Source organism: Globicephala melas, chromosome 19 (genome assembly GCF_963455315.2).
Source record: "Globicephala melas chromosome 19, mGloMel1.2, whole genome shotgun sequence".
Classification (NCBI taxonomy): domain Eukaryota; kingdom Metazoa; phylum Chordata; class Mammalia; order Artiodactyla; family Delphinidae; genus Globicephala; species Globicephala melas.
In genome coordinates this window covers 33,748,886-33,774,186 of record NC_083332.1, presented here as the reverse complement: position 1 = coordinate 33,774,186, position 25,301 = coordinate 33,748,886, and the positions used below count along the sequence as shown (strand labels likewise).

The window sequence follows — 25,301 nt, the reverse complement described above, 5'->3', positions numbered from 1 at the left end:
AGACTGGAAGAGCTACTTGTACATTGGGGCTTGTCTGCTTGGAACATGCTCTTGGAACTCAGCCATCATGCTGTGACATACCCAAGCTACAGGGCAAGGCTGTATGGAAACTACCCAAGTTGCTCTGGTTGACAGCTCCAGTTAAGCTCCCAGCCAGTACCAACTGCCATCCATGAGTGTTAGCCATCTTGGAGGTTCCAGCCCAGTCAATCCCCCAGACGTGTAGCTCAGGCAATATCACATGGAGCAGAAGAACCACCTTGCTGAGCCCAGTCAACCCACAGAATCATGAGAGGTAATAAAATGGCTGTTATTTTACAGCTCTACATCTTGAGGTATTTTGTTACACAGCAATAGCTAACCAAAACACTGGACAGAATATTTCCCAGCTACAGCCTCTTTAATACAGCCAAGCTCCACATGGACCCATAGGGTCCAAATGGAGCTGTTGTTCTCATGATATTCGTCAGGCTCAGAATCAATGTGGGCCATGACCTGAGTATACTCCACCATGAGGTGCTGACTATGGGGGGCACTGTCACCTAAGTCAGAATGCCAACTCTGGCAGGCTCTCCTAGGTCATCAAACCCTGTGCTCCTCTCTCCAGGAAACGTAGACCCTTGCGGGCACTCCGCACTGTGTCAGAGGATGCCCCAGGATTCATCTAGATATCTTCTGGAGCATTCTCATTTACTCAAAAATTCAGAGGTGGGAACAATCAATTTTATAGTGAAGGAAATGGTTATATGCTAGAGAAGGCTGCAATATTTGCATGCAGTTTTAGTCCAGAATTTAAGATTTATCAAACACATGTCAACAGGTTGCTTTGGGCTTTTTCCAGAGACCCTTGGGGTGTCCCGTTCCCTGGTCTCTGCTATTAGGGAGGCTTTGGTGGGAAATTGTGAAGAACTCTGATCCACTTGCACTCCCTCATCCTACTGCTGGGGAGTCCTGGGCTTAGGGAAGGGAGGGGATTCATCTAAAATCTCCAGCGAGCCAGTGGTAGAGCTGGGGTGCAAACCCAGGTTTTGTACTTCTAGCACCACCTTTTCTTTTCACCAACTACCTGTTTATAGGTAGAAAAAAACATCTTTTTTGAGGCCAACCTCCCAACTGAAAGAGAAACAAAGACATTACCTTTCCTGATGTCTTCACTCCTTTCCAGAGGCTAAAAAACAGGACGACGACGACGACAATCAGACAGAGCAAGAGCTGCCACTGGGGCAGGCCGATGTCATGAATCCCACTGCTCTCGTGAAGGTGCAGGACGCCACGTCTGCGGGGAGGAGAGGGGAGCGGACCGGGGAAGATGGTGTCGTCAGGGAGGATGATCAAGGCCTCGACCACAGGCCAGTCCTCGAAAGTGCACATTGATGGAGACAGGCCCTCGGCTGCCCCCGCTACAGCCCTGCATCACTTGGACCTGCCCTGCATAGTCATGGCCTGTGCCCAGCACCTCCCTGCCCTGGGCCAGCAACTCATCTGGGGAGAAGTCCCCACCCAAGGCTGCTTTTTAAACGGTAACAGAAGCTTTCAACATAACAAATATCTCTTGAGTGCCACCTGCAAGCCAGGTCCTAGGGAGATGGTAAACAGAGGAAAGGTCTCTGCCCTCATAGCACTCATGGTCTAAAGCAGTGGACACTGGAACATTTGGCAATGTCTGGAGATGTCTTTGATTGTCACGACTTGGGTAGGAGACATCTAGAGGATAGAGAAGTGGGACATCCTATGATGCACAGGACAACCTAAACATCTTATAAGGCACAGGACAGCCTCCAAAATTCCCATGTTGCTGAGGTTTGGAATCCCTGGTCTAGAGACTGAGATAAGAGTAAACTTTTCTCCTATTTGGGAATATCTACCCCAACTAAAGGTATGTGTATCCTCTGCTTTAGCAATTCCACTCCTGGGTGTTTGCCCAGTAGAAACATTGTACATATGTTCACCAAAAGACATGGTCTAGAATGTTCATAGCAGCATTATTCATAACAACCCCAAATTGCAAAATAAATATCTATAAACAGTAGACTACAGGGACTTCCCTGGTGGTCCAGTGGTTAAGAATCCGCTTTGCAATGCAGGGGATGCTGGTTCGATCTCTGGTCAGGGAACTGAGATCCCACATGCCTTGGGGCAACTAAGCCCGTGCGCCTCAACTAGAGAGAAGACTGCGCACTGCAACGAAAGATCCCGCGTGCTGCAACTAAGAACCAATGCAGCCAATAAATAAATAAATATTAAACAAAACAAAACAAAAACAGTAGACTACATAAATTATGATATATTCATAAATTGGAATATTATATAGCAACTAGCTCCGTATGGATGAATCTCACACACCTAATTTCGTGAGAAAGAAGTCAAAACTGAAAGAGGACTGCTGGGGGCAGGTGACAAGGCTGTGGACAAGCAGGTGATGGCTCCAGCCACATGGAACTCCTGGGTGACAATAGCTGGTGCAAACATTCCCCATCTTGAGCCCTTTTCCTCTTCAGTAAAATGGCTCTCGCGAGGCTTACGTTGCAGAATGTGAGACAGTGCCTAGAACCCAGGAGATGCTCAGCGCCAATGGTCATTGTAACTATCATTCTGACTGAGTCCCAGCCTTCAAGGAGCAGCGGGCATTGGCAAAGAAGCTAAGGAGTGCCCAGAAAACTCAGCCAAGGGAGTCCCTGTGGCGGGCTCCACTGAGGGGCTGGCTGGTGTCTTCTCTGCGGGCCTGTGGGAGAGCCAGTGAGTTGAGAAGGGGTGGCCAGGTGTGGTAGGGGCGAGATGGGGAGAGGGAGGTGGGTGGTGACAGGAAAACAGAGGAGTCTGCAGTGAGCGCTCAGGAATGAATGAGCAGAGCTGTGTGGCTGATCAAGGCCCACAAAGACCCGTGTCCCCATCTCCAGGACGGCCTTCATCCCCACTGCCCCCAGGCAGGATGCTGTGGACAGAAACTACTCACCCTGCATCAACTTTCCTGAGCAATCAGTTTCTGTGTCTGGCCCCTCCTAGCCCTAGCTCTTGGAAATCAGCTCAACCAACACCCCCGTCCTCATGGCCCGATGCCAGGCCAGACCCATATTCTGTTCCTCCAGGACTACTGTAAAAAGCTCCCCATCCTCCCACCATCCCAGTCTCTCTACCTCCAGTCAGCCTCCTTAAATCTACAGTCTGTGCTGCTGTAGAACCATCCGATTCATCTGAAGTTGTGTTCTAACTTTGTCACTCTTCTGCCCCCAAATCCTCAGAGGCTCCTTATCACCTAAAAGAGTGGTTCTCACTGGGGGCGATTTTGCCCCTGCTTTCCCTGGACACTTGGCAACAGCTGGAGACATTTGTGGTTGTCACAGCTGGAGGGCAGAGGGGTGTTACTGGTGTCTAGTGGGCAGAAGCCCGGGATGAGGCTAAACGTCCAAAATGCACAGGACAGCCTTCCCACCGCAATTATCCAGCCCCAAATGTCAAAAGCGTCAGCGCTGTGGAATCCTGGGAGAGAGGATAAAGACATGTGCCTTTCAGAATCGGAGGCCTTTCTCAGTCGCCCTGTACCAAGGGCACCCCATGCCTTGCCACACCATGCCTTTGGCTCCTGGCGACCACCAGCCACTTGTCATTCCCGAATTATATGAAGCTCTCGTCACTCTGGGCCTTGGAACCGTCTGTTCCTTTATGCCTAGAACACACTTCCTGGCCCAATGTATCTGCCTGGTGAACTTCTGTCCCTGCTAGTCTCAGCTCAAAACTGAGGCCCTGGCTGAGGTCCCTCTCCTATGATGAGAAGGAGGGAGAGAGTGGGAGAGGGAGGGAGAGAGAGAGAAAGAGAGAGAGGAAGAAGAAGGAGAAGAAGGGGAAGGAGGAGGAGGGGGAAGAATGGGGGAGAGAGAGGAAAAGGGAAGGGAGGAGGGGGAGGGGAGGAAGGGGAGGGGAGGAGGGGAGGAGGGTGAGGGGGAAGAGTAGGGAGAGAGAGAGGACAAGGGAAGGGAGGAGGGGGAGGGGAGGAAGGGGAGGGGAGGAGGGGGAGGAGGGGGAGAGTAGGGGGGAGAGAGGAAAAGGGAAGGGAGGAGGGGGAGGGGAGGAGGGGGGAGGGGGAAGAGTAGGGGGAGAGAGATGAAAAGGGAGGGGAGGAGGGGGAGGGCAGAAGGGGGAGGGGAAGAGGAGGAGAAGCATGGGGTTGGGGAGGGGAGAGGGGAGGGGAGGGGAGAGAAGGGAAGGGAGGAGATTGGAAGAGAAGAGAGGCCGGGCATATCTAAAAATATGGAGAACCAGAATCAGGTACTGAGCCCATCTGACTCTTAATCTTGCTTCTTCCCATTTCTTTCCATACAGGCCAAGTATTGAATGGTATCAATAACCATTTGGCCAATTTGACTGTTAAAATCATGAAAAAAAAAAAAAAGGCACTGAACCAACTGTGCTTGCCCTCAAACGTGCTAAAATGACTCTAGAATCCAATCAGATGGCCGAAATGCCTCCTAACCGGCCCAGGTGACCCACATGTGTGTGAGGTCCACTTTCAGCCTTGCAGTGGTTGTCTAGATATTTCATCAGTGAAAAAGCCAGACTCCAGAGCTGATTTCCAAGAAAAGTGAATCCAGCCTCCTCTCCCGTAACAGGCCGAAGTCTTGGGGATTAGTACAAGTAACTTTGTTGTTTGTTGTAGTTTTCCAGCAGTTTAATGAAAATGAATCATCATGGAGCACACGGTCCAGACTTTCCGATGTCTACAGGCCAAACGGGCTCAGATCTCACTTGACATTTAAGTGCAAAGGGTTAGTGTTGGGGTGGAGGGAGAGTTCTCTTCCCCACCAGGAACACGCAGCGGGTAGAAGTTTTCTATTCCCTGAGCGTGTTCACCAAGGGTGCCCTTTTACAGATTAAGTTACAGAGCCTCGGGGTTTCCTTCAGCCTTGGGCTATTTGGCCTCAGGCCTAGAGCCTGGGGAGTATCGAAGTTTTGTTCCCTTGAATGATATGTTCAATCTGTCAGCTTAAATAAGTACAAGATGGCAAGAGAATCGGCCAGCAGGCTCTGAGGAAAGCAAAAAAAACCAACTAATCTCTTCAGGGTTGGTTGGCCCTGGGAGTCCTACCTGCTGGGTCCCCAGACTGAGAGGGGGTAACTTTTAAAGCAGAAGCATTTAGATAAAAGGGCCATTAAAAACAAAGTGAGAGAGTGGCATGGACATATATACACTACCAAACGTAAAATAGATAGCTAGTGGGAAGCAGCCGCATAGCACAGGGAGATCAGCTCGGTGCTTTGTGACCACCTAGAGGGGTGGGATAGGGAGGGTGGGAGCGAGGGAGACGCAAGAGGGAAGAGCTATGGGAACATATGTATATGTATAACTGATTCACTTTGTTATAAAGCAGAAACTAACACACCATTGTAAAGCAATTATACTCCAATAAAGATGTAAGAAAAACAAAAGAAAGCAAAAACAAATCCAGAGGCAGCTCATGACTTAGATACTGAGAAGCACACAAAAGCAGCTTCAGGGTGAGAAAGAGATGCATGAGAAGGGCTCTGATCTACCCACAGACACTCCTGCACTCCTGTCCCCAATACACCCCACTGGAGACTCTGATGGGATGGAAGAGAAGACAGGGGAGAGGCCTGTGGATGGGATGAGGGCCTTAACTCAGACGGCCCGGGTTCGGATCCCAGCTCTGCCACTTCCCTAAAACCTGTACCACTACATTCTTATCTGGAAAATAGGAGTAATTCCCACCTCCATGAACTGCGAGGACTAAATGGGACTTGGATATGAGAAGATGCTTGGTGCCTGGCTCACGGCAGCTGTGAAGCTTGGGGTGGGGATGTACTTAAAAGGATGGAGGAGGGGAAAGAAGGGGGAGGCAGGGAGGGGATAGGAGCTCTGTGGAGCAGAAAGCTGTAGAAATAAGTCTTGGATTCTGCTCCCCACAACATCCCCCAAGCCCCTTCAGCCCCACATAAGAGAATGTCATCTTCTTCCACCTTATTCTGCTCACAGCCAAGCTGGGAGGAAGTTTAAGGCTGTAATTAAAGCAACCTGGGTTTCAAAACCCAACTCACTTCTCCCTTCGGCTGGGGCAGATCTGCTGGCTATGAAGACGTCAGAGAAGGAATCAAATAATAACTAGACTAGAGACAAGGCTATCATTTCCCATTTTAATTTATAAGGACGAGGGTTGCCAAGAGCAAAAAGAACGATCATGTTTTCTTCCTTTATCATGAGATGATAAAGGAGAAAGCATGGAACCAATTACATGTATCATGCAGCACCCTCAGCTCCACTATCCTTTACCATCTCCTAGTCCAAACCACACTTATAAACTAGGAAGGCCTAAAACCTCCGCCTGCAAGGTCCCTAAGGGTTCTGGGATTGTCCGAGGCCACACCCCTAAGGAGAAGAATAAAGGAGGCCCTAGATTTTCCATGACATGGTCCTGTAGGCATGTTAGCCTGAGCCCACTAAGGATCCTATTCTGTTTGAGATGGGAGAATGCAGTGGCTAAGACAGGGGCTTTCAACCTTGGCTGGATATTAGAATCACTGGAGGAGCTGTTAATACAAATCTCCACGCCCCACCGGCTGCACCCAGACCAATGAAATGAATCTCTGGGTGTGGGATCCAGGCATCAGTGTGTTTTAAAGCTCTCCAAGTGGTTCCAATGAGCAGCCAGTGTTTAGCATTGCTGGGCTAAGAGCCTGGACTTCGGAGCCAGACTTCCTGGATTCAAACCCACTTCAAATGTCACTTCCAAATGCATGGCTGGGATATAATCTAAGCTGGATAAATGTTAGTTGTGACTATGACAGTATTTTGGAATAATAATAGCCGTTTATAATGGCTAGAATCCAATATAACACAGAAGTTAAGCCTGCAGACTCTGGAGTTTCACTGCTTGGCAAGGGAGGGGCCAGGGTGAGGAGAGTGAGGCTCCTGGGGGCAAAGTGTAAGGGGGCTCCCACTCTTCGAGTCCTGTAGCTGCAAACCGTCTGGGTCCAAATCTTGGCTCTGCACAAGACTAGCCATGTGGCCATGGGCCAGTGATTTACAGTGATTTATTCATCTGCAAAATGAGGCTGCGTCACATATGCAGTGAAGGTAAGAGTTACAGAAACCTCATCAGGTTGGTGTGAGGCTTACACTGAAATAACACATACAGAGAAGTTAGCAGAAAGCTTGAGGCACACGGTAAGTGATTAGCTGTTGATGTGATGAGGAGAAAGACAGGGACGATGGTGTTGCTTAGATGCTTACTTTAAGTAACAGCAGTCCTTCAGATCCGTCTGGGGCTGTAGAAGGATTTTGAATTCCATGACAACTGTGGACCCTCTCCCCACAAAATTCCCAAATCTACATAATTGTGCACATGCCTGCTGAAGTCTGCAGAAAACACAGATGGGGGTAGGTGGACACACAGGTCCAGGACCCTTAGCAAATTCTCCACCATGGCTCATTGAGGGTAGTTCCTGGGCCCTGAGAACCCTGACTCCTCGAGCCCCAGGAGGCAGCAGACTTTCCAGAGGCCACCTGTAACCACACCAAGGCTCCTTGGTCATGCTGCACCGAGATGGCAGGAGTGGAAATGGTCCTCAGGAACCCCACTCTCTGGATGATCAGGACTCGTTCCAAGGTCCTTAGCTGAGGGAATATATAGGACCAAAGCAGAGTGGCCCTAAGGTTTTGGTGTTGGTGAATTTGTTGTTTTCCATCCTCTAGACCTGCACTGCCCAATATGGTAACCACGAGCTATTTACACATAAATGAATGAAAATTAATGAAGTTAAAAATTCAGGGCTTCCCTGGTGGCACAGTGGTTGAGAGTCCGCCTGCCAATGCAGGGGATGTGGGTTTGTGCCCTGGTCCGGGAAGATCCCACATGCCGCGGAGTGGCTGGGCCCGTGAGCCACGGCCGCTGAGCCTGCGCATCCGGAGCCTGTGCTCCGCAACAGGAGAGGCCACAACAGTGAGAGACCCGCGTACCGCAAAAAAAAAAAAAATTCAACTTAGTCACGCTAGCCACATTTCAACTGCTCACTAACCACGTGTGGCATGTAGCTACTGCACTGGGCTGTGCAGACATAGGACATTTCTATCACGGGGAGTTCTCCTGAGCAGGACTGCTCCAGACCAGCAGACCAAGCCATGCCCCGCCCCTCCCCGCCCCGTCCCCAAATCCAGCTGTGGCCCATTGAGTTATGGCCTGTGAGCTAAGGATGGTTTCTATCTTTTTAAAGGGTAAAATCAAATAAAGAATATGCAAGAGACCTACGTGGCCCACAAAGGCCCAAAATATTTCCTATCTAATTTTTTACTGGAAAGTTTTCCAATCACTACTCAGACCACGTGTACCTTGAGAGTGAGGTTTGAGTGGGATTTACTTGTCCTGCCCCACAGTTTGTACCAGGGACTTTCTGCTTAGCTGCTAACAGTTGCGTAGGGGTTGCTAAAATGGGACTCACCCCCGCCTGAAGCATAAAGACAATAGATGCTACATTCTGAAGAGACCATGCAAACATCTGAAATAAGGTGACTGAAAACAAGTTGACTATTACCAACCTCAAGGACTTAAAAGGACGGAGTAGAGGTTGAGAGGATTCTAGGGAGCAACAAAATAAATAATGATGGCTATGGGTTAAAACCACAGAATAAAATAAATACCAATGAGCCCATACTGATAGAAATGAATAAATGAGTAAACAAACGAATGAATAAATAGGGGAAAAGGGACTTTTCTCTTCAATTAATCTAGAGGGAATGATGGGACTAGAAATCACTTTAGATCAACACTATAAATAATAATCCTTGTTTGCAAGACTCACTGAAGGATGGTAAGAACTGTGGGCAAAAGTCTGATGACAAATGAGATATTTGCATAACCTCAAAGTAACTTCCCAGAAGACACTTACTAATCACAGAGAATAATGCTACCTCTGCACAGGGGGAAGCTGGTAGATAGCACTTTAGCTGAGTGATCAAGGTCAACATGCCTAGTAATAAGAGACTGGCATCCTGTACCCCCTGATATGATGCACCGAGAAGGACACAATGTCATTTCCAAGTTATTCTTGCCAAAAATGTCAAAGTCAGTCTAATCAGGAGAAAACAATGACCAACCCACACTGAGGGCTATTTTATAGAAAAACTGACCAGTGCTCTTCAAAAGCATCAAGGGCATGACACTCAAGGAAAGACTAAAGAACTCTCACAGATTGAAGGAGACTAAGGAGATGTGACAATTAAATGCCACATGGGACTCTAGGTTGGATCCTGGACCAGGATATGACATTAGTGGGAAAACTAACAAATTCAAAAATAGTCTTTAGCAGGTTGAGTGTTAATCCATGTTAATTTTCTGATTTCAATCATTGCACTATGGTTGTATAAGGTGTCAACATTAGGAGAAACTGGGTGAAGGGTCTACAGGGGCTCTGTGTACTACATTTGCAACTTTTTTCTACCTCTAAAATGATTTCAACATAAAATGTTTCTTTTTTTAAAAGATGTTCTGTCTTCTACACCAGTCAGTGCCTCTCATACACATAGTCCAAATAATTTCTCTGAGCTCTACACAGCTGGCCTGCCTCCCGCTTCCTAAATCTCACTCACAAACTCTGGCTACTTTCACCCATGGAAGCCCCAGAGAGACAGCAGCACACGGTGGACCAGGTGACAGCTTCAGGATCAGATTGACTTGGGTTCACTGCAGCTCCATCATCTACCAGCTGAGCCCTTAGGTGTTCCCCTGGCTGACTTCATCAGTTCTTACGACACCTCCTCCTAGAAGCCCTCCCTGACCACCTGCACTAAAGTTCCTTTTCCCTACACAATCACTGTGTAGCACTGGTTTTAGTTCCTTAAGAGCACTTATACTCCCTAAAATGTGTTTGATTTCCTGAAGGGCATGTTCACGCTGTACAGCGTTCTTGCTTCCTTACCTTTTTGCTAGTGTGTTGTCTCCCCACCCCCATTCTGCGCCAGAACACAAGCTCCTCAAGCTTAGTCCACGGCTGTATCCTTGGCTTCTAGCCAGGATCATGCCTGTGGTGGCTGCTGAGTACACATTACAGTGACTGGTGTGGCCCCCTCCCCTTCTGTGGTTTTCCTTAGCATTTGGCTCAGGTCCTGCCCAGCACAGGTCTTGATGCGCCCGTGTGAACAGGACAAGGGGTTGATGACTTACTCATAAAACTCTGCTGCCGGCGTGAACTTGTACTTGGAGTACGTGGTATGGTTGCCCAGCACGGAGCTGTTGAGGAGCTTGGGGTCGGTGCAGTTGGGGCTGTTCCAGGCATGGCCGCAGTCAGTCCAGGGCAGGTTAAGGGTGAAGGAGGAGAAGAGGTAGTAGAGTGACCAGGCAATGATGACATTGTAGTAGAAGCCAACGTAGAGTGCAATGAGGATCACAGCGTAGCCAACTCCTGGGTGGGGGGCAGAGGGGGTCAGGCAGGGGCTTCCTCAGAACCACCTCTCCTGGGGAGCTTGCTCCAACCATTGCACTACCCGACCCCCCACACCTCTCTTTTTTTCTGTAGCAGATTGTCGGAGCCCTAAACCCCCTAGGGCCCCACCTCCCATTCCTTTGCCTGAGGGCTCTCTCTTGCCCCTGGAGCCCCTTCTGTCCACTTATCATCAGGCAAGGCGAAAGTGCCAGGACATTTAATGCCCCAGGGAGCAGCCGGGTCGGGTGTTGGAGCATAAGTATCCCAGCTCCCCCCACCCCTTGGGCAGGATAACACTGAAGCATGATAACATTCTCTCCCAGCGGAAGGAAGCCCCTTGCCCACGGTGGAAAGGCACGTGATCCACTTATCATGTCTGCCATGGGAGCAAGAGGGGAGAGTAGTGGTATGTGTTCTGGGTACTTCTGACACTTCTATGAGTTTTTCCCAATCAGGAAAACAGATTCCCTCTGGTTACTCAGCTGTACAGCCTGGACTGGAACCCAGATTTCCAGACTTTCTAGGCTAAAGCTGTCCCTGACACCTCCAACGCGTTCTGTGTAACTTTGAACGGTGGACGTGCTTGACCTTGCCAATAACTGTAAATCTCGAGAGAGCTGGTCTACCGCAGATCCCACCTTTGGAGCAGATTCTCCAGGGGCACACAGAAGTCTTTTAGAACAACCTTTGACTCCCCCAGATTCCTTCTTTACCTTTGAAAAACGGGCAGATCTTCCACACGGTGGCTGCCCCTTCCCGGTTGTACTGGCCCAGAGCCAGCTCCATGTAGAACAGGGGCATGCCGGCGATGATGAGGAACAGGGTGTACGGGATCAGAAAGGCACCTGGAAGACACAGAAGCAGAGTGTGAGCCCCTAGATCCCTGCTCAGCCCTGGGCCTGCCCCTCAGAATGTGTGGACCCATGTCAGCCAGAGCTGTGAGGGTCCTCATTCATGGCACCCGGCCACTTCTCAAGGGATGTCTTGTGGTAGGTAAATCAGAGCAATTAATACAAATAGCCATAACATAATAATAGTTATAGCAGTAGTCATAATCATAGTCATAATAGTGAGGCTCTGTGCTCAAATTAGTAAAATCTGTGTTCATCAAAGCTAAACAGGCTTGGGCTTCCCTGGTGGCGCAGTGGTTAAGAATCTGCCTACCAATGCAGGGGACATGGGTTCGAGCCCTGGTCTGGGAAGATCCCACACGCCGCAGAGCAACTAAGCCCATGAGCCACAGCTACTGAGCCTGTGCTCTAGAGCCTGAAAGCCACAACTACTGAAGTCCGTGCACCTGGAGCCCGTGCTCCACAAGAGAAGCCACCGCAATGAGAAGCCTGCGCACCGCAACGAAGAGTAGCCCCCGCTTGCCGCAACTAGAGAAAGCCATACACAGCAACAAAAGAACCAAAGCAGCCAAAAGTAAATTTAAAAAAATAATTTAAAAAAAAGCTAAATAAGCTTGTTTCTTGCAGGATTCTCCTAGCCTTTGATACACAAGCACAAGCTGTGACGGGCTATGAGGAAGATCAGGTGCAGTCTTTACCAAATTAATTTCAACATAGAACCCTTTCTTTCATGAATCACAACTCTGGGGAATGCCAATCACCCCAAACCCTTCCTTTTATAGGTAAGGCAATTGAGGCCAGAGAGGGAGAGACAGTGCCCAAAGTTACATATGACTGAGTTTTCATTTTGCTCATGTCTATATCAGTTTAAGGTCACCTCGGGTTTTCCCAAACATGACCTCACTGGATTGTCCTTAGTCTCACATCAGCTCACAGAAATAATCAGAGAGGGTCATTATTTCCCCCCAGGGGAAACTGAAGGCAGAGAAGGGAGTCGAATTGGTTTTGCTTGCACTGTTGCTAAGTGACAGAAGCAGGATTCGCATTCATGTCTTCCAACCATCAAGCTCACTCTGCTACTGCTGGCTGAAGGTAAACAAACACCGGATCAAAGAGGTCAGAGGCTCAAGTCTCTGACCAGGGAAGATGCCCACCCAGAACACTGCCGAAGCTACAGGGAGCCCTTGGCAATGGGCAGCAGCAAGTCCCTGGGAAAATTCCTGGTAGAATTAGACACGTCTGAGTTCCAGAGACAGTTCTCAGTACGCCTGGTAGCCTGGGGTGAGCTTAACGGGCTCTGACGCCGTGAGGTGACTCACAGGGGTACTTGCCACGTCAGCCTAGGCTGCTCCTTGGCCTGGTGCAACCGGAGGTGGCCAGGCCAGATCCACACTCCTCCCGCCATTGGCCTTTGGCTGAGATGTCGTAACCTTGGAAACCAAACACTCTCTGACCCGCCCGCACTAGGAAAGTGCAGAAACCGGGAAATGCGTAACGATGATAATATTAGGAATATAATATTCCCTACTGTGTTCCCAGCACTGTGTTCCATGCAATATCTCATTCCATCTTCACAACAACCCTAAAAGTATTACTACCGCCATTTTACAGATGTGGAAACCGGGGCATCAGGCTAGCAGAGAACTGTGGCAAAGTCGCACGCACCCAGGGTCAAACTCCCCCAGCTACTCAGACTGTCAGTCTCCACTTTCCTCCCAGGGCTTCTCCTCAGGAAGCCCAGGGCTCTTAGGGACAAAGCATGAAGTTTTGGCTGCAGTGCTCTGAGACCCAGTCCTTCTGAAGCAGAAGACGGACTAGCAGGGTGGGCAGTAGGGAAGAAACCACTGGAACATGAGTACCTCCTATGTATCAAGCAGGGCACTGGGCACTGGACATCTGTGATCCCATTTATCCTACCCAGAAACCATCTCAGGTGGCAACTGCTACACCCATTTTTCAGAGGAGGAAACTGCGGCTTGGTGACTTGTCTAAATTCACCCAACTGGTCAGTGATAGATCTGAGATTTGGGCCCAGGTCTGCCTGGCTCCAGAGCTCCAGAGCCATTCCCAAAATATTCTGTTGATTCCAGAATATCCCAGCCTCGATGGAGGACATGAGTCTGCATAGAGGCTTGGTGGAGGGTGATCTGAAACTGGGACTCTGGGGCCAGCTGAGCCAGCTGGTCTGCTGGTCATGGGCTGCTCCAAGCCTCCAGCCCCTGCTCCAGGCTGGACTTCTTTGAAACGGCCACATGCTAACCTCTCTCTTCCCCTCCTCATTTCTACTCTCAATCTCCACCCTTCTCTTTCCCCACACAGAGAGGGCTAGTCTGGCACTAGAACCCACGTCTGTTCACGCTGCTGATAGCAATGCCGGTGATGCTGATGGAGGTCGGGGTGGTGGTGGTGACGGTGGAGCTGGTGAAAGTAACAAGTACCATTTATTGAGCTCCATTATATGCCAAGCCACACACTAAGTTTTTGCATAATTATTCCTTTAAAACCATCCCTGAGAATTACCACCAATCCCATGTAAAAGATGAGGAAACTGAGGTTTAGAAAGGTCAAGATGCTTGTCCAAACTAGTAAACATGCTTGCTTGGCTCCACATCTGGATCTGCCTTGTGGCCACCTGTCACTGCCCTTGGGGGCCTGGAGCCAGAGAGTAAGGGAAGTAGCTGTATTAGAGTATTTAACAGGCCTGAAGACTGAAGTCAGTGGTCTAAGGGACAACAGGGAAGGAAGAAGCCAGGAGTCATGGCTCAGATCTCAGCCCCGTGGTTTGCCTCTGTCAACTAGATGTTCTTTTCTACAACCAGAGGAAAAAGCAATGTCAGCCAATTCACCAGGGATCTCCCATTGGCCAGTTTTCTCAACTCTAACCCTCTGGGTGGCACTGCCAACAGGTAGGTAAATTGCCCAGTTGTAGGTAAATAACCCTCTTGTGCTGGCTGGGAGTTCCAGTGGAAGGAGAGGAGGAAAGATTATGGGTCTGCACAAGCCCAAGACTCTTCCAAGTGCGTCTGATGCGGGGCAGCCAAAGCTTCAGGTGGTAACAGATGGGGAACGTTCAAGAATGTTGGAATGGCTGAGTATGAATGAAAACCAGAAAGCTGCCCAGTGGCCAGTGTCTTATTCTAAAAGAGGACATCGACCAGGGAGATGGCCTAAGCCCCCTTGCAGAAAGATCTGGAGGAAGCCAGGACAGAGCTGAAGAGTCAGAAAGAGGTTTCAGGGGTGCCTGAGGTCAGCTAAGGATGCTTCTCCTAGAAACAGCCCTGCAGCAGCTCCTGGGACACCGAGGCTGGTTGCAAACTTCCTAGAAGGTACTGCTCTGCGAGGCCCATAAGTGCCACATTCCCACGGCCCTGCCTCATCTCCATGCGTGGCAGTGTAAGCTTCATCCAGCCTCATGCAGGGCCAGAGAGCTGAGAACCTGAGGAGCTACAGGCCCAGAATCCTGGCTCTGGAATGCTCTGGCTGGGCTGACAGGGGCAGACCTCCCGAGGGTCTCAGCTCCTAGGGGTCTCCAACATCCACACACGTACACAGATGCACACCTGTACATCTTCATGCAAAGGTACACACGGATTCTGCACGTCAACACACTCACATGAACACAGGAAGAAAAGACTGTCAACTGCGAAAGGGACTCCGACCCGTGGCCTTTGGATGAATTCAGTAAGAAAAGCATCTGTCTGGCACACACTGCCTGATGCCGCCCCGCCATTAGAGAGGAACCCTACTGGTCAGAGAGGGGCTCTGGACTCCTCTGTGCAAATGTCAAGTCCTCAGAAAAGGGAAGCCAGTGGTCACTCAGTTCAGATGGGAAGTGCTGGAGCAGACCCCTGGTGGGTGAGGAGGACCCCAGGGGAGGGGACGGGATGCCTGTGGGAGGTGGCTCAGCGAGAGGAGGTGTGGGCCAGGCCTGGTGTGGGGGTGGAGAGACTGATCAGGGAGGGGCTGCAGGAGGGACAGGAGGGTCCCTGAGACCTCACTGGCCCAGCTTCCCAGTTGGTGGAGGGTAGGATTCCTCAAACTGGCCACATCCTGATGTATTAAGAAGTGAAAACCCACAGGACCGTTCGCCTGGTGCCTGTAGCTCAGCTATGGGTGGTCACTGCCCGTGGCTTTCACCAGAATTCCAAGAAAAAGTTGGTCAATGCCTACGGTAGCCAGATTTGTCCCCGCTTCCCAGGTACCCCAAGGGTATAGACATCGGGGTGCAAAAGAAGGTGAGATTTCAGTAGAGACAGGGCTGCATGCAGCAGGCCCACCCGACTTGTAGAAATGGGGACAAGAGCACCGGCGGAGACTTACCCTGCGATATCCACATATTTAAAGGTGACAACTCAGGCCACAGCTGTTAAGCCAAACCTGCTCTGTCATCCTACCTTGACAACTCAGCATGGTTCTATTATAAAGTTCAAATCTGGAATCCCCAGTTCTTGGAGCTTTGCGCTGGAGTGTGGAGGCCTGGGGGGAGCCCGCACCCTGCTTCATCCCCACCTCAGCTCCAACCAGCAGTGTGTGAGGCCTTTTGCACGTACGTGTGGACTCTTGTGCCCACATGTCTAAGCTCTGTCCACAGCCTCTGGCTTCCCCTTGGGCCTGGGGCTGTGCAGGCCTGTAACACAGTCCAGGCTGGGGAAGCAGGGTCCAGGTAAGAGGACCTTGTAGACTGGGGTGGGTGGATGTTGGAGTGTTTGGGCAGGGAATTCCGGAGTCCAGGTACCTGGAGTTTGATGGGGGTTAGAATCAGTGCTCTGGGTGGGCAGGCCCTCTCAGCCCTGGCGTGGGGGAGGCAGAGAGGAGGGCAGATCAGGGCACAGGGCCCAGGGCAGACCCCCTGTCTCTGCTCTGGACTCCTGACACAGAACTCCTAAAACCCTTGTAACTTCCTGCGTGATGGGGGTGACAGGAGCATCTTACGCAGAGCTCCTAAATCCCTGGGAATTTTCTGGGTGATGGGAGTGTCTTTTCTTCTAATGAAGCCACTCTTGGTGGGCTTCTAGATGGGGGCTGGTCCCCAGAAAGATCAAGCCATGATTAGAGGCTTAGGACTTTCAGCCCCACGCCCACCCTCCAGGGAAGGAAGAGAGGCTAGAGATTGAGTTAATATCGATCATGCCCTTGTGAGGAGGCTTCATAAATATCCCAAACGTAGGGGGTTTGGAAAGCTTCCGGACTGATGCACTGGCGAGCACGTGCACATACTGGGAGGGTGGTGCACCCCAACTCCACGGGCTCAGACGCTCCTGCACCCAGGAACCTTCCATACCTCACCCCCTGTGTACATCTTCACCTGGCTGTTTACATGTACCCTTCATAATAGCCTTTATAACAAACTGGCAAATGTTTCTCTGAGTTCTGTGAGCTGTTATAGCAAATTATCAAACCTGCAGAGGGGATCATGGGAACCCCTGATTATAGCCGGTTGGTCAGAAGCACAGGTGACATCTTGACCCTTGTGACTGGCCTGTGAAGTGAGAGAATTCTTGTGAGACTGAGCCCTAACCTGTGGGGTCTGCACTAACTCCAGGTGGTGTCAGAATTGAACGGTAGGACACCCACCCCAAAGTTGGAGGATGGGTTGGTGTTAAGAAAAACCCCACATATTTGGTGTCAAAAGACGGTAGAATGTGTACAAAAACGGAGTTTTCCTGTTACCCCTTGCCTCGATCTGAGGCAATCCTGGCCCCCAACCATGCTATTTATGGCTTTGTGACCTCGAGCCAATGTGACTTCTCTGAGCTTTGGTTCCCCCTTTGTAAGGGGGGATAATACCTGCATCACTGGTTTGCTGTGATCATTAGAGATAACGGAGGTGAGGTCCCTGGCACTGAGGTGCTCTGTAAATGGGAAGCATGTCCTGCCATCACACATCTCTAGTTCTGAGAGAAGGACAGTTGCAATGAGGAAACATGCTTGCTCCTCTGGTAGATTAAACCCCGCCCCTCTAAGGAGGTCAGTGGGGGTGAAATTCAGGGAAATTGGAGTTGAGGCTACCCCTCCTGTGACAATTCTCCCTCCGTGTCAACTTTGCAGGATCTGACTTGATTCTTACTAATGAAGCTCCTCGAAGATTCTGGTTTCCCACCTCTTCCTTCCTGGTCTCTTTAAGAGGAACAAATTACAGGGTGTTTGGAATGGTCAGAACTATATTAGAGAAGGAAATATAACTCACAAAGAACAGAGTGGAACCTCACCTCCCGGATTTGGGATATAGTACCTCCAATAACAGAATTGAAAATGACGTTAACTTGTAGAATATCTGTAATAGACTATGAACTCCCTAAAGGCAGGGATTGCCTTTTGCTCACCTCTATATTCCTGGCATATGACAGGCATTTAGTAAGTGGGGTTTTTTTGTTAAATAAATGGATCCCGGCAGTGACTCACACAGAGGATTGCAGCTAATGAAAGCCCCGGGGCCTTTCTCCACTTGTGCTGCGGCCTAATCCTTACTTAGGCAGTTGGGTTTGGGATCACAGGGCAGGATGTAACATTTACCCCTATGAAATCCCACCTTGTTGAAAACAGTCCCTCTAGATCTTTTTGGCCAGCTCAGAGCAATGGGCCAAATCATGCCGGTAATGCCAGATCACAGTCTCAGCTCCAGCCCCTGATGAATGCCTCCTTCCTGCAAACTTGTTAGCCGAAGGGCCATACCAGCTGGCTGGCTCATGTACATCTGAGCTGAACCATCAGCCTCGGGCTTGGCAGGCTCAGGGTGTAGATGGCCCCCTGCAGCCAGGCCCAACGCGAGGGCGATGAGTTTGCAAACTCCTGCCTTTTGTACCCGTCACCGCCTCTTACTTGACCTCAAGAACCCCAGATATTTTGGCCAAGAGGATTCCCGAAGGTCTGTGGGTACCTGAGACCCTGAGCTCACTTGAGGAAGGAAGGGAACCCCATTTGGGACCCAGAACTACATATCTCATGGGACCCCATATAGGAATGTTAATCCCCATTTTCCAGGTAGGGAAAAAACAGTGGGATAAGGTTAGGCTGTTAGAAACCCCAGGCCCAAGTGTGATCACTTTCCAGCCTTATATCCCTTCTAACTTCCTCTTAGAATCAAATCTGCTCCAAAATCAGGACCCCAGCCTACTCCTGTTTCTAGCCCGGGTCTAGCAGTTAAAAATCATTGAACAATAAAAATAACAGCAACAACTTCATTTATTGAGCCCCTACTACGTGTCAGACACTGTTGTAAGTACTTTGCTTATATTATATCTAATGTCATATCACCCTGCGGGGAGAGGCAGTCACCTTCCTTTTCTGCACATGGAAACTGAGGTCCAAAAAGGACGAGTGCCTTGTCCGAGGCCACACTTCTGGGAAGTGTCAGGCTCAGATTCAAACTCAGGTCTGTCTGAACTTAAAGGACATCTCTCTGACAGCTCAGAGCTGTCAGCCGGACACATCTCAAACAGAAGCGTTCATTTACAAAGGATAATTCAGAGTGGCCTCTTCCATGGCAAGGAGACAGACACGGGGACTCGATGGATCCGTCCACTCCTCCCTGGGGACCAACACAGGCCTGGCCCAAGACCACAGGAGCGGAGCACCTTGGAAAGAGCCCCACTGACACCGCCTCCCTGTTTGAGAAGGTTCTGAACAAAGCCTTGGAATTTCCAAGAGTGGCTTTCCCGGCTGGAAGGAAGCCACTTGCCCCCGTGCATCCCAGCAGCTGGCTTATGGGAAGATGTTCGGACAGGTTGATCTTTCTCAGTAACTCATTCAAAAAATATTAGCCAAAAAAAAATATATTAGCCAGGGGCCTAAACTATTGGCACTTTTATCATTTCAAAACATCCTCCAGACTGGGCCAGCATGAACAGCTGGACTTGGAGGTTACCGTGTTAATATTGGCACCAGAAGAGAACACAGCCTGTTAAATAACAGGGTGCGTGAGTCCTGGCTTGGGTGCAGTGCTGAGCCAGGCGTTGGAGAGGGACGGATCTTGGGGGTCATCCAAGCTCACCTCCAGCTGTAGCGGGGAACTTGAGCTCAGAGAGAGTGACAGAGATGGGATTTGAACTTGGGTCTTTGGGCTGCTTCTAGAATTACAGGATATCCACCTGCCAACCTGCTTGCCCATCTCTAGGCCTGACTTTATAATTGCTGGATGAGAACTGATCCACAAGGAGCAGCCAGGAGGTCTCAGCAGAGACAAAGCCCAGAAGAAGCCAGCCGAGCATCCCCTGGAGGGGTGCAGAGTAAGAACACCTCAGACTCTGAGATGTGGGACTGCACTGCTCCATTGTGCCAGCCGTAGACATCCTAGCCAGAAATGGAAATTCACTCGTATAACCTCCCCACCCCGTAGCCTGCCAGCCACGGTCTCCATAGCCTGGCCCCAACTTGCCTCTCCACCCTTATCTCTCCCGGCCTGCCCTTCAGCCAGTCTGCACTCCTAATCTCAGAGACCATCCCTCCTGCATTCTTGAGCAACTAGTACACCTGCTCCCTTCCCCAGGCTTGTCCGCGCTCCATCCGTCCCAAGGAGCTGAGTTCCAACCACACAGCTCACTTCCTCTGAGTCTTTCCTAAGCAGCCTCTCCTCAGGCCTTTAGAGCACATGACACCTCTCCCATCCATCTCGCGCATCATCGCAAGGATGTGAATAAGAGGTGGCAGCTATCTTTACTAAGGCCGTACTTCATGCCAGGCCCTCCACAGCATTATCACATTGAGTCCTCACAACAACCCTCTGAGTTGAACACCATTGTTTCCATTTGACAGATGAGGAAACAGAGGCTTGGAGAGGTGCCCAATGTCACACAGCTAGAAGCTGGAACCCAGGACTCCACAGCCAGGGCTTCTGATCTCTAGGTGCCAACCCCGCCTCCCACCAGCACAGGCTGCCTCACTTTGTTAGCTCCTGCCGGTGGAGTTGGGGGTTCTGCTGTTCCTGGGTAGGCATTAGGTCTCTGAGGGCTTGAACCATTTCATTCATTTTTTTCATTCAACAGAAGTTTGTCGGGCACCTTCTACCACATTGCCAGGATCTAGCCCTTATCTTGGGCATTAGAAATACAGGCATGAAAAAGCCACAGTCTCTGCTCTCAATGTACCCCCGTCTGTTTGGAAGACAGACTCACAAAGAGACAAATGACTCAACGACTCAGGATGGGTGATGTGCAGGGCTAGCAAGCCTAGGAGAGGGAGCTTCTGGCCAACTTCACCTAAAAATTGGAACGTGTGACAAATGTGCTGTGTTTGGTGCCCTGGGCGCCTGGTACAGACTACCTTGCATACAGCAGGCGCTCTCAGTTGGTGGCGGTGGCCAAGTGAGCGGACAGTGTCAGTGAAAGCCCCAGAATATCCATCTAGCTGATGTGTTCAATTGGCCATCTGGGGTGCTTTTAGTTTCAACAGATACTTATAACAATGGAAATGATGGGTAGTGCATGACAATGAAGCCCTTAGATGACTAGAGCTCCTGGCAGGCAGAAGTGGTGGTTAATACATCTAGGTGACCCCTGCAGAGCCTAGCACTGTAGCTCATGCCAAGAGGAACCCAATCAGTATTGCTGATTGATGACAGAAGCTTCTGCTGTCTAGGGACACGCAGCCTCGGACAGTCATGGAGGACATGCTAGACAGAGTGTCCTAGGTTTTCTTAGTCTGTCTTTCATTCCTCGTCTCCCTGTCTGCTAAAAATACAGAGAATCTGCATTTCCTCCCTCCTTGAGTCCAAAGGGCCAGAATACTTAAACCTGACCAGAAACTCTTGAGAAGATGCAGCAGTCAAACGAGGAAAAGTTTCACCTCTGGATCATCTGTTTTCCATTCCTCACCCAAAGCAAGTGTCCAGAGTACACACTGAAGCAATCAGCAGGGGCCCAGACCCTATGGAACAAGGTCATGAGCTTTCCCTCCAGCTCCAAACCCTCACCCTACCTCCCTCTGACCCCCTGGAGTCCTGAGCCAGAGCCCCTGCCAGGCAGATGGCCCAGTGGATAGAAAAGTGTTTCGGTTGCTGGTGGCCACCCCTTTGCCGACTTCTTTCTCTGGGTCATTTTCCCAGGCTCTCTACAGGGTACTCCTGAGCTCATCCCAGCAAAGGGGGCAGGTCTGGGGTGGTTTGGGCAGAAGCTCTCAGGAAGGAGTTAGGGCTTTAGGCCCCAGGATCCTGCCCCCTGGGCTGCTTCCCCCAGGACTCTGCCCCCTGAGTAGGCTATAGTTGATTTCAAGGCTCTCATCCCAGGGCAGACAGTAATCGGTCACCCAGCAGGGGGAGGGGGAGAGAGCCTGGTTGCTGGACTGGGGTCTCCTCCAGACCTTCCTCCCTCTCCACCCTGCAACGTGGCCAGGACCCCAGCAGGTAGACGCTTCATCCCAATCACCCAGGCCTCCTGTCTCAAGGACCAGGCCAGTTCTTGGTACCCACTGATGCAATCCCGCCTAGGCTGTGTGCTCTGGTCCCTCCAGCCAAAGGACCACCAACCCGAGAGTGGAGTTCTCTCTGCCACTAGCTTCTCTTTATGCGTCTCTGTTCCAGGGTTTCTGTCCCCAAGGGAGCAGGGCCTCCCAAGTGCCTTCAGGGTACCCAAGTCCTTTATCAAACCTGGAGCGCTGGAGTTGGGTCACCGTGGGCACTTTTGGCGCCCAGTCAAGAGCTCTCCACCTCCCTTCCTGCGGACCATCAAAAAGTCAGAGTTCCTCACCCAACCTGGTCCTTCCACGCATGCGCCTATCACCGTCCAAAGTCATGCCTCGATTTCTCTGTTCCACAGGGGACTCCTTTTTCCGTGAGCCCTATCCAGTCCCTTCCTGCGTCCCAGACTTGCCCTTCCGCCTCCTCTTCTCCTCCCGTGTGTATCCCAGCTCCTCTCCCGGCCACCGCTGTGGACTTCAGGTAGCCTCCCAAGTACAAACCCCCAGCCCGTCAGGGGGCTCACCTCCGCCGTTCTTGTAGCAGAGATAGGGGAAGCGCCACACGTTGGCCAGGTCTACGGCGAAGCCGACCACCGACAGCAGAAAGTCGATTTTCTTGCCCCAGGTCTCCCGGGGCTGCTCGTCGCCGTCGCGGGATGCCAGGAGGCACTGGACGCCGTTGCGCTCTTTCACCACCAAGAGTTCTGCAGCTTTGCGCTTCCGCTGGGGCTGCTCCGACCCCGGGCCCGCCCCGCTGTTCTCAGGCTGCACCTGTGGGTTCATCCGCGCCAGAAGCATGGGTGCGGCTGGCGAGAGGGGAGTCGGCGATACTGGGAGCACGCCGAGACTCTGCTGGAATAAAAGGAAAAGATGCGGTCACTGGGCCCTTCCACCCTGCCTGCGCCTCCCGAGGCCTCCCGGGAGCGCCGGGATACTGTGGTCGGCGCGCGCTGAGCGGACGCAAGGTTCCTAGAAAAGGGCGCGCGTCTGTTGGAAAAATTTGGAAGCAGAGGCAGTGGGGCGCCCGACTGGGACGGCACTTCGAGGTGGAGACCACCCCTGCCGCCCTAGGGATCCTGCTAGGCACCCCGCAGCTCTTCCCTCATTCACCCGCTCTCTCTTGTCCCCAAACGGCGGAGTTTGGACACGTCCAGGCAGAGATTTCCCAGGGCGGTGACCCGGCCGGGTGCAGCTGGCTGCCCCCTACCCTCGGCTCGGGTCTGAGCCACGTCCGAGAGCCCCAGGAGTCTCCCCGGACACTTATTACCTCTGCACTTCAAACTCGCTGGCACCCTACCTCTGCGCATCCCAACCTGGGCCTCCCCGGCACACCTAGCTCGGTTCCGCGCGCAGGGCGCACTCACGCGTTCGGCGGCGACGGGATCCCGGCTGCCGTGCGCTCTGCCTTGCCTGCTCCGGACCCGCCTCGCTTCGCCTCGCCTCGCCTCGCCAGGCTGTGGGGCGCGGGCTGGGGCTGGGCTCCGCCGCGTGGCGCTCGGGCGCGGCCTGAGGAGCGCTGAAAGCGCGGGGCGGCCGGCGGGGCTCACGCTGGCTGGTTCTGACCGCGCCGGGCGGGGGCCGGGCTGGTAATGTAGCCTGCGCCCCAGGTAACGCGCCGATTGCATTAACCCAGCGCCGGGCCCGCTCTGTCTGGAGCCTGTTAGCGCTAATGGAGACTGACAGCGCGGCCGGGGATGGGCAGGGGCGGGAGCGCGGCGCGGCTCGGGGGACGGCGGGAGTCCCGCTCCCGGCGACTCACGGGACCCGGGCGCCCATTCCCGTTGCAGCACGCACTGGGACACCAGACTCAGCTCCTGGGGGCACCAGGCTCTGACCTCTGACTACGGGAAGAGAGCGAGACTCTCAGAAATAGTATCTAAGTCGCGGGGACGGGGAAAAGACTGGGGAGATCAACGACGGTTCAGTACCAGCTCTGTCATCCGCCGCAGGCCACTTAAACCACCTGGCCAGAGTTTCTCCACCAACAAAATGGGAATGTTCTGTTCAGTGCCTAGGAAGGCACACTGAGGGCCTGCAGGCCATTGGGTGGGTTTTGTTTAGCTGGCTCGAATTGAAAGGTCACAACTGGGCACTTACTCCTTCGTCTGTTTGTTATGGGCAGGCTAGCAAGGGATTTGAGGTTGTGACCCCTGTTGTATGAGGATTAGAGTCGCTATTCATTCATCTGTTCACCCATTCATGCACCCCTTTGCTCACGTGTTCCTACATATGCCTTTTATGTGCCAGGCACTGTTCTAGGCTCTTGAGACACATTAGTGGACAACTCAGTCAAAAATCTCTTAAAAAAAAAAATCCCTGACATGATGGTGTTTACAATCTGTCATGGGGAGTCAGGGGAAAACAAGAAACATAACAAGTAAACACATTATCATATAGTATATCAGAAGGTGATCTGTACTATGAGAGGATAGGGAGTGCTGTGTGGGGGGAGGGTGCAGTTGTAGTGTGACCAGGGAACTTGAGAAGGCGAGTTTAAACAAGTAAAGGAGTGAGCCATTTGGACCTGATATTCATTCACTCGTTTACCTGTTGGTTAATTTATTCATTCATCAGTAGATGCTGATCACCTGCTATATGCCTGAAGCGTGCTGGCTGGTGGAGCTATGGAGATAGTCCCTGGCTTTAAGGAGCTCTCAGTCCAGTGTGCAAAGAGTTGATCACAAATCAGCGTGGTCAGAATTAGTTGTGACCACAAGGGTGTGGAAATTGGGCGCAGCTGAATTAGCGAGTAAGGGGTGGGGTGGTGATCCAAGAAGGCCTCACAGAGGTGACAACTCTTAAGCAGGATAAGTAGGAGTTTGAATAAGCCCAGGCACACTGACCTTTCTTTTGTTTAAACATTCCAAGCTCAAACCCACCTCAGGACCTTTACACTTGCTGTTTCCTCTGCCTGAGTTGTTCAGGTCTCAGTTCAGTGGTCCCTTCCTGACCACTCAAATTTAAAGTGTATGCCCACTCTCTATCACATCACCCTATCATCCTATTTTATTCCTTTCATTACATCACTATCCAAATTTTAAAATTTGTTTATCTATTATATGTCTCCTCTTGGTGGCTTTTGAGCTCCATGGGGGCAGGGATCTTGGCTGTCCTATACACTACCATATTCCTAATATCTGGAACATACTAGGGCATCAGTTATATAAGGTGAATGAATTAATGGTGGTGCATGAGGGTGTTTAGAGCATTTTCATCAGGGTGACCAGCATGAGAGATGTCCTCTGTGAAGGATTCAGAGAGAAGAGAAAGGGAAAAATAGTGGGGTGGTGGGTCAGCCTTGGCCTTCTGGAGGCTGATGGTCAGAGAAAGGAGGAGGTTTCAGGAGGAAAGCCTGGAACCACACCCATCAAGGACGTTCATCTCCTCTGACCCGCGGACCATTTTGATAAGCCTGTGAGGAAAGCAGGAATGGAATCATCTTTCCAATCTGGGGGTCAGGAAACTGTGGCTGTGAAGTCTCACAGGTTGGAAGTGACAGAGTTGAAATGAGAACCCAGGTCTCCTGGCTCCCAGCCTGTGTCTCCTCCACCAGCTTATGGATGGAGACACTCAGAATCTCTCTGGGAGTCATGTTCCCCTCCTCTCTTCTACCCCATGTCCCATCCAACTGGTCCT

General features: G+C 51.3%; 1 protein-coding gene across 1 annotated transcript in view; it reads right to left on the bottom strand.

Annotated features, from left to right (window-relative positions):
• Positions 1 to 22,478, bottom strand: part of SLC6A2 (solute carrier family 6 member 2) — a 36,651-nt gene extending 14,173 nt beyond the window's left edge. The window contains exons 1-4 of the mRNA XM_030832933.2: positions 22,190 to 22,478; positions 11,139 to 11,270; positions 10,167 to 10,404; positions 1,138 to 1,276 (exon numbers count right to left, since the gene is read on the bottom strand). Of these exons, the coding sequence (XP_030688793.1) occupies positions 1,138 to 1,276; positions 10,167 to 10,404; positions 11,139 to 11,270; positions 22,190 to 22,463 (783 nt within the window). The 5' untranslated portion in view covers positions 22,464 to 22,478. The remainder of the gene's footprint in view (positions 1 to 1,137; positions 1,277 to 10,166; positions 10,405 to 11,138; positions 11,271 to 22,189) is intronic.
• Between the last annotated feature and the right edge of the window lie 2,823 nt (positions 22,479 to 25,301).